General features: G+C 37.7%; 1 protein-coding gene across 1 annotated transcript; it reads right to left on the reverse strand.

Moving 5' to 3' along the window:
• Positions 1 to 359: 359 nt before the first annotated feature.
• Positions 360 to 7,737, reverse strand: lrif1 (ligand dependent nuclear receptor interacting factor 1). Its single transcript, XM_019079076.2, is given in 5 exon segments — positions 360 to 1,377; positions 3,619 to 3,713; positions 3,716 to 3,827; positions 3,926 to 5,588; positions 7,548 to 7,737. Coding segments are annotated over 5 exon segments (2,880 nt in total). The 5' UTR covers positions 7,556 to 7,737; the 3' UTR covers positions 360 to 375.
• Between the last annotated feature and the right edge of the window lie 4,455 nt (positions 7,738 to 12,192).

The raw sequence follows: 12,192 nt of genomic DNA on the forward strand, positions 1-12,192 counted from the left end.
TTGAATTACTTACTGAATATATGTTATGAAATGAAGCTGTTGAACTACAAATTTAACTCAGAAAACAAAGTATTGATAAAGGCATATAAATCATACAAAGATGTGAAAAATGATATGATGACATCTAAAGTTGCTTAAATGTACTACAAACAATTATAAATAAGATAACACAATGCTTAAGAAGGCAAAGTCTGAATAAAACTTATGACAGATCTGGTAAACGTTAAAAAGGGAAAACAGTAAATAGTGTAGAAACAGTGTACAAACCATATACATTTTTTTTCTTGTACAATAATTGGTGGTATTTTTCCCATTCATATTCAGTGTCATGCAGTGTACAGTCTCTGAAGTCTTTTTAAATAGTAAGAGACATGACTAAATGTTCATGCTTCTTTGCATCCGCTCCAGCGCGGCCTCCTTCTCCTTCAGGAGATCCTTCAAACGTTTGATTCTCTCACGCCGTTTTATCTCTTCAGCATCCAGCGTCTCCAACGTGTAGAGTGACTGTGTTGGAAATTTGTCTATTTTGTGACCTTGCTGTTTCTTAGAGAACGACACGCTGGGGTTGTCTGGTGCTGTTTGCACCTGGCTGGTGTCTTGCTGTGATGTTTCAGCATCTGTGTTGCTGCTTGTCATGTTACCACATTCTGTTCTGATTGAGGAAAGTTCAATCTGGTTGTTGCAGTCCTGCAAACTGGATGAAGAGGAAGTAATTGATAACATATTCACTGAACTATTAGGTGAGGAGATGTTGTGTGACGTGTCACTAGTAGAGCTTTCTGACAGTGCTTTGTTTTTACGTGGATTTCCTGATGACCGTTTCTTCCCTGCTTTCTTAACAAGATCTTTATTTTGTGGTTGAAGTTTCTGAGATTGGTGACTCTCTCCTGGGGTTTTATTCAAGCAGCTTTTTCTTGTCCCTTTGTGTGACTCAACAACAGTACATGGATTCGGTCTGTCTTGTGAATGGAGGGATGAAGTGGCTTCTGCAGCCCCTATAACAGTCCCACAAGGACAGGCCGTGCACATCTTAACCTTTATAGAGCGCAGTGGGGTCTTCCTTGAAGAGGAAGGTGATAAAGGATGACTCGAAGTCTGTTTTGCTTTTTGTTCGGATGAGGGAGTAAGACAGCATGTGTTACCAGTACAATCTTCTGGCATTTCAGATTGCATTTGAACCTTATCGGCTGTAGATTCTGTTGGTGAACAGACCTCTTCTTGACAAGACAAACTCTTTTCCATGGGAACAACTGAACATTTAGAGGCAGGTGAAATGTGTGTGGAGTTTAGAGAGGGAATATCTTGACTCCCATCATGTTCCTGCTTTTTTCTTTTGACCTTCAGGCCTTCATCCTCCTCGGTTTTTGTGTAGGGAACCTAGCAATTGAACAAAGTGGCATTCAGTGCTGTTATTCTCACAGTATCTTCAATTCAATTCATGTTTATTTGTACAGTTTTTTCTCAAAAAATTAGCATATTGTGTTAATATTTAATTATTTTTATTAATGTAATGATAAAAATTAAACTTTCATATATTTTAGATTCATTGCCACACCAACTGAAATATTTCAGGTCTTTTATTGTTTTAATACTGATGATTTTGGCATACAGCTCATGAAAACCCAAAATTCCTATCTCAAAAAATTAGCATATTTCATCCGACCAATAAAAGATAAGTGTTTTTAATACAAAAAAAGTCAACCTTCAAATAATTATGTTCAGTTATGCACTCAATACTTTGTCGGGAATCCTTTTGCAGAAATGACTGCTTCAATGCAGCGTGGCATGGAGGCAATCAGCCTGTGGCACTGCTGAGGTGTTATGGAGGCCCAGGATGCTTCGATAGCGGCCTTAAGCTCATCCAGAGTGTTGGGTCTTGCGTCTCTCAACTTTCTCTTCACAATATCCCACAGATTCTCTATGGGGTTCAGGTCAGGAGAGTTGGCAGGCCAATTGAGCACAGTAATACCATGGTCAGTAAACCATTTACCAGTGGTTTTGGCACTGTGAGCAGGTGCCAGGTCGTGCTGAAAGCTTTCCATAAAGCTTTTCAGCAGATGGAAGCATGAAGTGCTCCAAAATCTCCTGATAGCTAGCTGCATTGACCCTGCCCTTGATAAAACACAGTGGACCAACACCAGCAGCTGACATGGCACCCCAGACCATCACTGACTGTGGGTACTTGACACTGGACTTCAGGCATTTTGGCATTTCCTTCTCCCCAGTCTTCCTCCAGACTCTGGCACCTTGATTTCCGAATGACATGCAAAATTTGCTTTCATCCGAAAAAAAAGTACTTTGGACCACTGAGCAACAGTCCAGTGCTGCTTCTCTGTAGCCCAGGTCAGGCGCTTCTGCCGCTGTTTCTGGTTCAAAAGCACACGCCTGTGCACGGCGGCTCTGGATGTTTCTACTCCAGACTCAGTCCACTGCTTCCGCAGGTCCCCCAAGGTCTGGAATCGGTCCTTCTCCACAATCTTCCTCAGGGTCCGGTCACCTCTTCTCGTTGTGCAGCGTTTTTTGCCACACTTTTTTCCTTCCCACAGACTTCCCACTGAGGTGCCTTGATACAGCACTCTGGGAACAGCCTATTCGTTCAGAAATTTCTTTCTGTGTCTTACCCTCTCGCTTGAGGGTGTCAATGATGGCCTTCTGGACAGCAGTCAGGTCGGCAGTCTTACCCATGATTGCGGTTTTGAGTAATGAACCAGGCTGGGAGTTTTTAAAAGCCTCAGGAATCTTTTGCAGGTGTTTAGAGTTAATTAGTTGATTCAGATGATTAGGTTAATAGCTTGTTTAGAGAACTTTTTCATGATATGCTAATTTTTTGAGATAGGAATTTTGGGTTTTCATGAGCTGTATGCCAAAATCATCAGTATTAAAACAATAAAAGACCTGAAATATTTCAGTTGGTGTGCAATGAATCTAAAATATATGAAAGTTTAATTTTATCATTACATTATGGAAAATAATGCAACTTTTATCACAATATGCTAATTTTTTGAGAAGGACCTGTATATTGTTGTTTATTTTTGGAATATTTTGAAATTTTATTTAAATATGATTATGTTTCTCCTCCAAAACAACTGAAAAATGCTTGACAAGAGAGAATCTTTGCATGTTTGTTTTTTTTTTTAAATAGCTTCATCCATCAATTAAATTAGGAAAGTGTTTTTTCCAAGAACAAACAAGCTAGAGCGGTCTTTAATTCATGAAAAAAAAAATTAATTTGCTTTTATTTTTATATTTCCAGTTTTCATTTTAATTTTAGCTTACATTTCAGAAATTTGTCATTATTAGTTTAACATCTGTTTAGCTTTATTTTTATTTTAGTTTTAATCATTTTAACTTATTTTCAGTTAGTCGCCAAGGCAGCATTTCTAGTTTTTTTTTTTTTTAATTAGATTTTCACCTAATATTCATATTTTAATTGAATTCAGCTTTTCAGCTTTTTTTTTAATCTTTAATAGTTTTAGTTAACAACAACACTGATTCAGAAATATATTAAAATAATGTCTTCTGTAATACACAGCCCCAGTCTGATAAACACTGCTGAAGGAAATATGTACATGCACTGTACATTACGACACAATTTGGATGCATAAATATGTAACTTACCTTCATCATTTGCTGTATTTTTGACTGCAACTTTGACTCCTGGATCACTTTACGAAGGCCTTCTAATGTGCGTTTGTTTATGATAAGTCTCTGTCATGATCTGGCTTCATAGTCAGTTTTGTTCTTTGCAAGCAAATTTGTACATCAGAGGTGATGCCAAATTCTTTTCTTAGCTGACAGTCACTCTTGGGCTGACTCTTTTCAAAGTGCTGTGACAGAAGAGAGAAGAATGCATTAAATGTCAGCCTAGTGAAACTTGTTATTTCATTACAGCTCACATAGAACATGTTTAATTGTGGTATATTACCTTTTCAGTATCATTAGTGGTTCGAATACAGGCACTCTGGGGTGGTTCCAAAATGCTGACAGTTTCAGCGACAGCTACATCATCTTGACATCTCGTCTCAGGTGGACTTCCACTCTCCACGTCTTTATCTGCCTCCATATTCACATTTTCAGAAAGGCAGCTCAAGTTCCTTTCAGCTCTTTCATTTCCCTCAACCTGCTCATCCATCATCTCCTCACCCATTTTGGGCGAAGGATTATTCGGACCACCATCTTTTTCCAATTCTGCGTGTGCCAGTTTTTCCCCTTCGTTCTGAGAGACAGACTTTGTGTGTTGAAGTTCCTCACATTTGTTCTGAGAGGCGGCTTTCTCCACTTTATCACCAGCACGAGTCTCTGACTTGGGTGGAATATATGACACAAATATTACATTAGAGTCTTCATCGCTCTCATCCACCTCTGTTTGACTCGGTGTTGGCAAATTTCCCGGGGCACCTCCCAGACACGTGGACATCTCCTCCTCATCATCACAGAGATCAATGATTTCACTAACATTTATTTTTGGGTCTTGCTTAGGAGAGTTTGACCCCAGAGCGGAGCTGGCAGGCAGGGCAGGAGAGGTGCTGACATCCCCCCTCTTACCACCTTCACTGATCATCACATCCTTGGCAATCTCTGAATTTTTCTTTGCCACAAAGTAGACCTTCCCATTGCACATGACCAGGGCATTGTCTTTGCCTGGGGTGATCTTCTCTTGGCTGGTCTGAGGAGGTGTAGGTTTGCTTGCCGCGATTTCATTTACCGTTCCGACTGAGTTGACATACTTGCCTGCTTTACTGGTGTCAGAGCTGACATTCGGTGTCATTACAGGTACAAGGCAAGGGGCGGATACACCTGTCCCCTCCTGGACGACCCATTTAATGGGAGTGTTCCCTTCTTCATTTGTTTTAGGAACACAAACAGGCGTTTGCAAGTTTGCAGGGAGATTTTGAAACAGGGTCTTCTGTATTTGACTTGGCTTTGTAACCGAAACCACTTGCTGGTCAGAATTTAGCTTTACAGAGTTCACAGGGGAAACCAGCACAACAGTTGGCGGACCCTTTTCAAGGTTAAGGGTGTTACTCACAGAGTTCATTATCCGGCATTTGATGGACTGTGGGAGCGCAGTGGCTGGCAGAGTCCTAACTTTAGCATTCGGAGGGATCTGCAGGAAATGACCGTTTGGGAGAACAGGTGACTTAACGGTAACAGGCAATGTTTGGACCGCCGCCATGACCCGTCCATTGGGCTGAGGAGGTAACTGGACTGAATACTGGGAAACCGAGTGTGTTGAAAGAGGAACATGCACTGGCTTTGGATTGTGAATAATGAGGTTACTAGTTCCACCGTGCTGAGTTTTGACAGCGTTAGACACAGTTCTGACCTGTGGCAGGGTTTTCAGGACATACCGTCCATCTGCTATGGGCTGAAGGGAGGGAAGCAGAGTCTGTGTTTGAGATGAAGAGGCAGCAGGTGGATGAATGGGTTTTGCATTGGCTTTCAGTTGTAGATCCACACTGTCTCTTTCTGCACTAAACTGTGTCTGATAAAAGTGTCCATTTACTTTCTGGACAGGAATCAACTTCATGACATTTTTCCCATCGGGTCCCACTGCAGGCATTGCTTGGTAATAGACTCCTGTTCCACTGGAAGATGGAGAAAAATTATGCATCAAAATTAGCTTTAATATTCTGTCAACTATGAAAATACTATACAAATCAAAACTAACAAGGACTGAAAAAAAGATCAAACTCTATTATACTAGAAAAAAACACACACAATCACACATACATTATGTATAATGGTTTTTGATCCAAGTTTAATTTAAAATGTTATTTTTTGATGTGATTAAAATTTAAATTTTTATATGAATATTTACTCCAGTCTTCACTGTCACATGATCCTTCAGAAATCATTCTGATATGCTGATTTATTATCAGTGCTGGAAACATTAATATTTTTTGGAACCTGTGATACTATAAAAAGTTAAAAAGAACAGCATTTATTCAAAATAGAACAATAAACACTAACCGTTCAAAAGTTTGTGGTCAAGTTGTTGTTTTTTTTTTTTTTTTGAGCGAAATGAATGCTTTTATTCATGCTTTTATTCAGCAAGGATGTGTTAAATTAATGTTTTTTTAAAAGTGACAATAAAGACATGTTGTTAGAAAAAATATATATTTTAAATAAATGCTGTTCTTAACTTTATTCATCAAATACTCCTGAAAAAAAAGTAACACAGGTTCCAAAAAAATATTAAGCAGCATAACTAAGTTTCCAATATTGATAATAAATCAGCATATCAGAATGATTTCTGAAGGATCATGTGACACTGAAGACTGGAGTAATGATGCTGATGTAAATTCAGCTTTGCATCACAGAAATAAATTATATTTTAAAGGATATTAAAATAGAAAACCATTATTTTAAATTACAGTTTTTTTTTCCGTATTTCTGATCAAATAACTGCAGTCATGAAGAGCAGAAGAGACTTCTTTAAAAAACTTTTGAACAGCAGTGTGTGTGTGTGTATATATGTATATGAAAGTGACGTGACGTACAAGTATGGTTACTCAGAATTCATGCTCTGCATTTAACCCATCCAAAGTGCACACACACAGCAGTGAACACACACACACACCGTGAACAGTGGGCAGCCATTTATACTGCAGCGCCCGGGGAGCAGTTGGGGGTTCAGAGCACCTCAGTCGTGGTATTGCCGGTCCGAGACTTGAACCCACAACCTTAGGGTTAGGAGTCAAACTCTCTAACCACTAGGCCACGACTTCCCATATACATACACATATACATTTCTACAAAAAAAGTTAAACATTATGAAACAGTTACATAATAAACTGTTTTCAACATTTATAATAATAAGAACTGTTTCTTGACTACCAAATTATCATATTAGAATGATTTCTGAATGATCATGCGGCACTGAAGGCAGGCTAATTGCTGGGAATAAATTACATTAAAATACAAAACCGTTATTTTTATATTAGAAGAATACAGTATTACTGTTCATATTGTATTATTATTATTATTTAAAATAAATGAATCTTTAGAGAGCATAATATACTTCTTCCAAAAACATCTTATAAATCCCAAAACTGTGAATAATAATTGACGCTTATGGTTTGCATTATTTAGAAATGTTTTTTTTTTTTTTTTTTTTTTTTTTAATCTGTAACGTTAGCATTCTCTGTAATCGACCAATGTCATATTAATTAATAATAAAAAATGAAAAATAATGGATGGAACACAAATGTAACGTAACGTTACTTCAAATGCCAAGTAAGTTAGCCTAAGTTAATATTCAAGTGTAAAATTGTAGACATTAAACATCTTCTGAATATTTATTTAACAGATCTGTCAGTCATCTGTCCACTAATTTATTGTGCACCTTTTTTTCGAAGAACTCAAGTTTCTATTGAGGTCTTTTTAAAAATTTGTTCGGTTTTGCGCGTTTTCTGAGGTAACGTTAACAATTTCGCTGGCGACCACAAGTCACCAAAACACTCGCCATTTTGGATAAGCTTAAAAACGACCGAACGAGAACACACGCGGCTGTTAACGCGTAGACGCAGAGCTGACGAACTTACCCCTCCATCACGATTATCTGTAGGCATCACACCTCAAGAACTATCTATTGTCGAGATTTTCTTCAGCACATCGATTTTATCCACCAACTTGAAAACAGCTCTCGACTCACACCGGAAATACGTATATCAAAATAAAAGACACCTGAAGCCTCTGAACCGTGAAAGGAAGGAAGACGAAAAGAAAGAAAGATCCCAGGCAAAAAACGAGAAAAAATAAAGATCAAGGCAAAAAACTAATGATAAGGCAAATGATAAAATCAAGAAAAAACGGGAGCGAACAGAGAGAGAGAGAGAGAGAGAGAGAGAGAAAGCCAGCTGGTCTCTGAAATGACTTTACAATCCAAAACCCCAGCTAGACTAAATCAAATCATTAAAACACAGAAAGAGAAATATCTGAAACATTGGACAGAAGCAACAGCTCAGCAAAGTTAATTAGAATGCTATCTGTCTCACTATAGAGACGGGCAGACACAGACAGACCTGGCTGCCAAAAGATTGTGTCCACACTGCACACAACATTAAGTGGAAACAGAACTGCACTTTTTAACACCATGCCCTAATTATACACAAATTAGGGAAACATTCTTCCCCCAATTCACAAACCAGCACAAAGACTTCAACCAGATACAACAAACTGCCGTACATTCTGGGAGAAACCTCAACAAGCTCTAACCTGGCTGCAAGGTATGTCAAGTCCTGCCCTGATAAAAGAACAAGCAGTAGAACAGAACCACAATCACAGCCGGAAGAAAACACTCTACAACACACATAAAATGACATGACAGGATCCAGTCCTTCTCCTGTCTCTTTATTAGAATTTTTATTAGTAGCCTACTTTTCTTTTACTTTATACAGATATATAGACTCTATATACTTCAATTCCTATGTATATTTGTGTTAAATGTTTATTTAAATGTTTCTATGCTTTGGCAATGTAAAGCTACATTTTTACCATGCCAGTAAAGCTACTTGAATCTGAATCTGAGAGAGAGCAAATTTACCTTTCAGAATATATGTAGTCCTTTCCATTGTCAAACAAAAGGACATGTTGTTGATCCATGTTGTGGGTCGCTTTTCCACTTTCTTCCAATACATAGCTATTAGATGCTTTGCTTGAAGTATATAAATGTCAATAAGTTTCTGAGTGCTGCTACTGTATACAATATTCCCAGGAAAACTTCCCAAAATAAAAATTTCTGGTTTCATTGGAAGATTTATAGATACCATCTTAAAAATAAGTATAGCAACCTCTTTCCAAAACCTTCTGCACCTGAGGACAATCCCACATACAGTGTAAAAGTGTTCCTTCACCAGCATTTAATACAAGTGTCTGGGGTGTTTTGACTAATTTTGTTTAACATTTTACAAGGGTAAAATATGTTCTCATAATCCAGTTGTACTGTTTTAATTTGAGATTACTGTTAATAGTTTGTGACTGAGCTTTCATGCACACTTCTTGCCATATGTCTAAAGAAATGTTCATTTTTAAATCTTCTCTCCAGGAAATCAATTTGGATTCTGAAGAGTCTTTAGAATATGATTATAACAATTTATAAAATATTGATATTAAACCTTTAGATTGGGGAGATTTTGAAAGTGAGTCTGAATGGGTTTTGTAAGATTGGTACCTTTACTCTTAAAAATAAAGGTGCTTAAAAGGTTCTTCACAGTAATGCCATAGAAGAATCATTTTTTGGTTCCACAAAGAACCATTCAGTCAAACTTTCTTTAAAGAACCATCTCTTTCTTACCTTTTTATCATCTGAAGAACCTTTTGTGAACCAGAAAGGTTCTTCAGATGTCAAAGGTTCTTTCTGGAACCATTTAGACAAAAAGGTTCTTCTATGGGATCGTAAAGCAACTTTATTTTTAAGAGTGTTGATGAGAAGAAACATAGCTCCTAAATTGTTAGAATTTAAAGAAGTGTTTCTTGGGGATATCAAACTGTGCTACAATTTCTGCAAAGGACAATAAGTTATTGTCTTTTTAAAAATCCTTTTTTTTTTCAGGAATAAGAGTGGTGTGTACTAGAAAAGCATGAATATGTGCAAATGTCTCCAAATTTCTAATCGATTTAAGTCCTTCATAAAATAATGAAGGGTCTTTCTGGTCTGTCTGTGTGACAGGTCCAGGCCAGAAGCCTGATCTTTAGTTGGATCTAATGTACAGTTGAAATCCCCGCTTATTACATAAACCCCCGAAAGATTACAAAGTTAGAAAGATGTTGCTATGATATTTTGTGATGTCATCATTAGAACCATAGACATTAACTAGAATCAGCGATTTAGATAATAAATCGCCTTGAACAAATAAATAACTGCTTGATGGGTTCTGCATAGTCTTAGCTATTTGAAATGGAAAAGATTTGTGAATCATTGCCTCTTGCTTGAGAACTAACTGAAGCTGAAAACACCCGACCAGGCCATCTATTACGTATTCTAGAAATATCTTTAGGCATTAAATGTGTTTCTTGGAGAAAACAATTTTAGACTGTAGTTGCTTTAGCCTAGTCATCACTTGTTTAATTTTAGTTAGACTATGCAGCCCCCTGCAGTTCTACGAATTAAATTTAACCCCATAATCTCTGCTATCACTTAGATAATTCAGTACTCTCCCCAGTGTTACAAAAAAGAATCCCATGTGCCTTGTGACAATAGGTAAAGCTAAAACATAAAAACAGAACGATTAGAAAAATCAACCATTGAAAATAGAAACATTTTAACATCACTACCATGCATTGCCACCACCAGTTTCATCTGCTACATTATTTCTAACTTCCCCCGTCTAAATGAATCCATTCAGCAAAAACAAACTCGAAATGAACCGTACAATTTATCGTATGTATCTTAGCTTCGCTGAGTTTCCTGGCCCCTTTTTATTTTTTTTAAGAATTAGGCGTATGATTAATCGTCCATTATTCACATATCTTGAGACTAAGCAAAATTTGAAATAGTGTCGCCAGCTTACATGTTCTTTAGAAAGTCCTCAATTTCTGATGGGCTTTGAAAGACACGAACTTGTCCGTTAACGGTCACCCGGAGGCGCACTGGAAAGATGAATCTGTACAGTAGGCCCTTGGCACGTAGCTTCCTATTGACTTCGTCGAATTGTCTTCGTTCCTTGTTTACCTCAGCAGAAAGGTCAGGAAATAACACGACTCTGTGCTTTTGGAACTGTAAGGATGAAAGAACCTCAGATACTTTGATCTCCTGTGAAAGAGACAATACAAACATACATGGCATCTTCGAGACACCCCACAGAGTGGTGCTGCAGGAAACTTCCTTCCCTTCTCTCCATGTTTCTTTTTAAATCCCTTCACCCATCCTTCCTTCTACTCAGTCTGCTCAGAATGATTACATGAAAATGCCAATGCAAGTGAACTAACAGTCATGTCTGGTATCATTTGAAATGTCTCAGTGTGACTGGTAAAATGGTCTCATTTATACAGAAGTAAACTAAAATGTAGCCTAATAAAGATTTGAAGATTTTGAGATATTTTGCTTACTGTAATGGGTGTGCCCTCTCCCAGTGTCTTTTTAATGCAAATTACCTTCTGTTCCCATTGAGGTGTAAACTACCCCCGGTCTGGGACCTGGGTTAATGCAAATTCCAGTTGTTTGTACATGCCTCCATTTGACATATTTAAAGAATTGCAGCAAAAGGGTTGGGGCGATTCTGTAGCCAGAAAGCCCATAGTGTGGTGTGTCTCTGCAATCCATACTATGTATTTTCCAAGGTCAGGTATGCACCTTTTACTCTTAGATTAATCTTTGAAATTTGATGTCTTGTATTGATTTGATATCTTTGAATTGGCTATGTAATTGGCATAATACATATTTAACTGACTGATAATAATTTTTTACATTTGATTTTATTCTGACTTAAATTATTTTCTCAAGTAGATTAAGAGAAGGCATGTGTTACCTCAAACCTGCGTCTAGGGTTAGTACATACTAAATCTCAGGTTAGATGGAGCATGGCAGGTTAACTGCTTGACTTTAGTTAAGTTGTTATGCAGTTGCATTAACTATGGGGACTAGACAACCTAAATTTAATAACTTTGCGCACTGAAAAGACCAAACACATAGGGTACCTTCAGCCACCATTGGATACCTTCATTGGGCCAATCGCATGGACCTTACATGACTCGATGATTTTGGAACAGTACAGCATTCTTTGCTCTGGCTGCATGCATTACATGCTCCTTGTCTCTGTAGTCCAAGAATTTCACAATCATCACTCTCGGTGTTGAGCTCTTGTCCGTAGCAGACCGTCGCATATCTCTGGTCATCGATTGAAGTGTATACTGCATCCTCGGTCTGAGAAATGAACTTGATCTCCATAACTGGATGAAGAGTTCTCTTCACAATACATGGCTCGTGACAGCTCTTCAAGGCCTTCTGAGTCTGACACGATTTCTGTCATTTTTTTTTTTGCTTCTGCTTTGCTGGTTAGGCGACATCTTGAACAACTTTCATTTAGAAAACAAACTATGGATGACACTTAAATAAAAAGGGGATACCATTTAGGAAATCTCTTCACAAATTACAGCTGATCTAACTCATGTGTCTCTTCAGTAAAGCGCCATAACCAGAAGACTCAATTCTCAAAGTTTTTACACTTAAAATTGAATGTTATTTTTGAT

The sequence above is a fragment of the Cyprinus carpio genome, chromosome A8, assembly GCF_018340385.1.
Source record: "Cyprinus carpio isolate SPL01 chromosome A8, ASM1834038v1, whole genome shotgun sequence".
Lineage (NCBI taxonomy): Eukaryota > Metazoa > Chordata > Actinopteri > Cypriniformes > Cyprinidae > Cyprinus > Cyprinus carpio.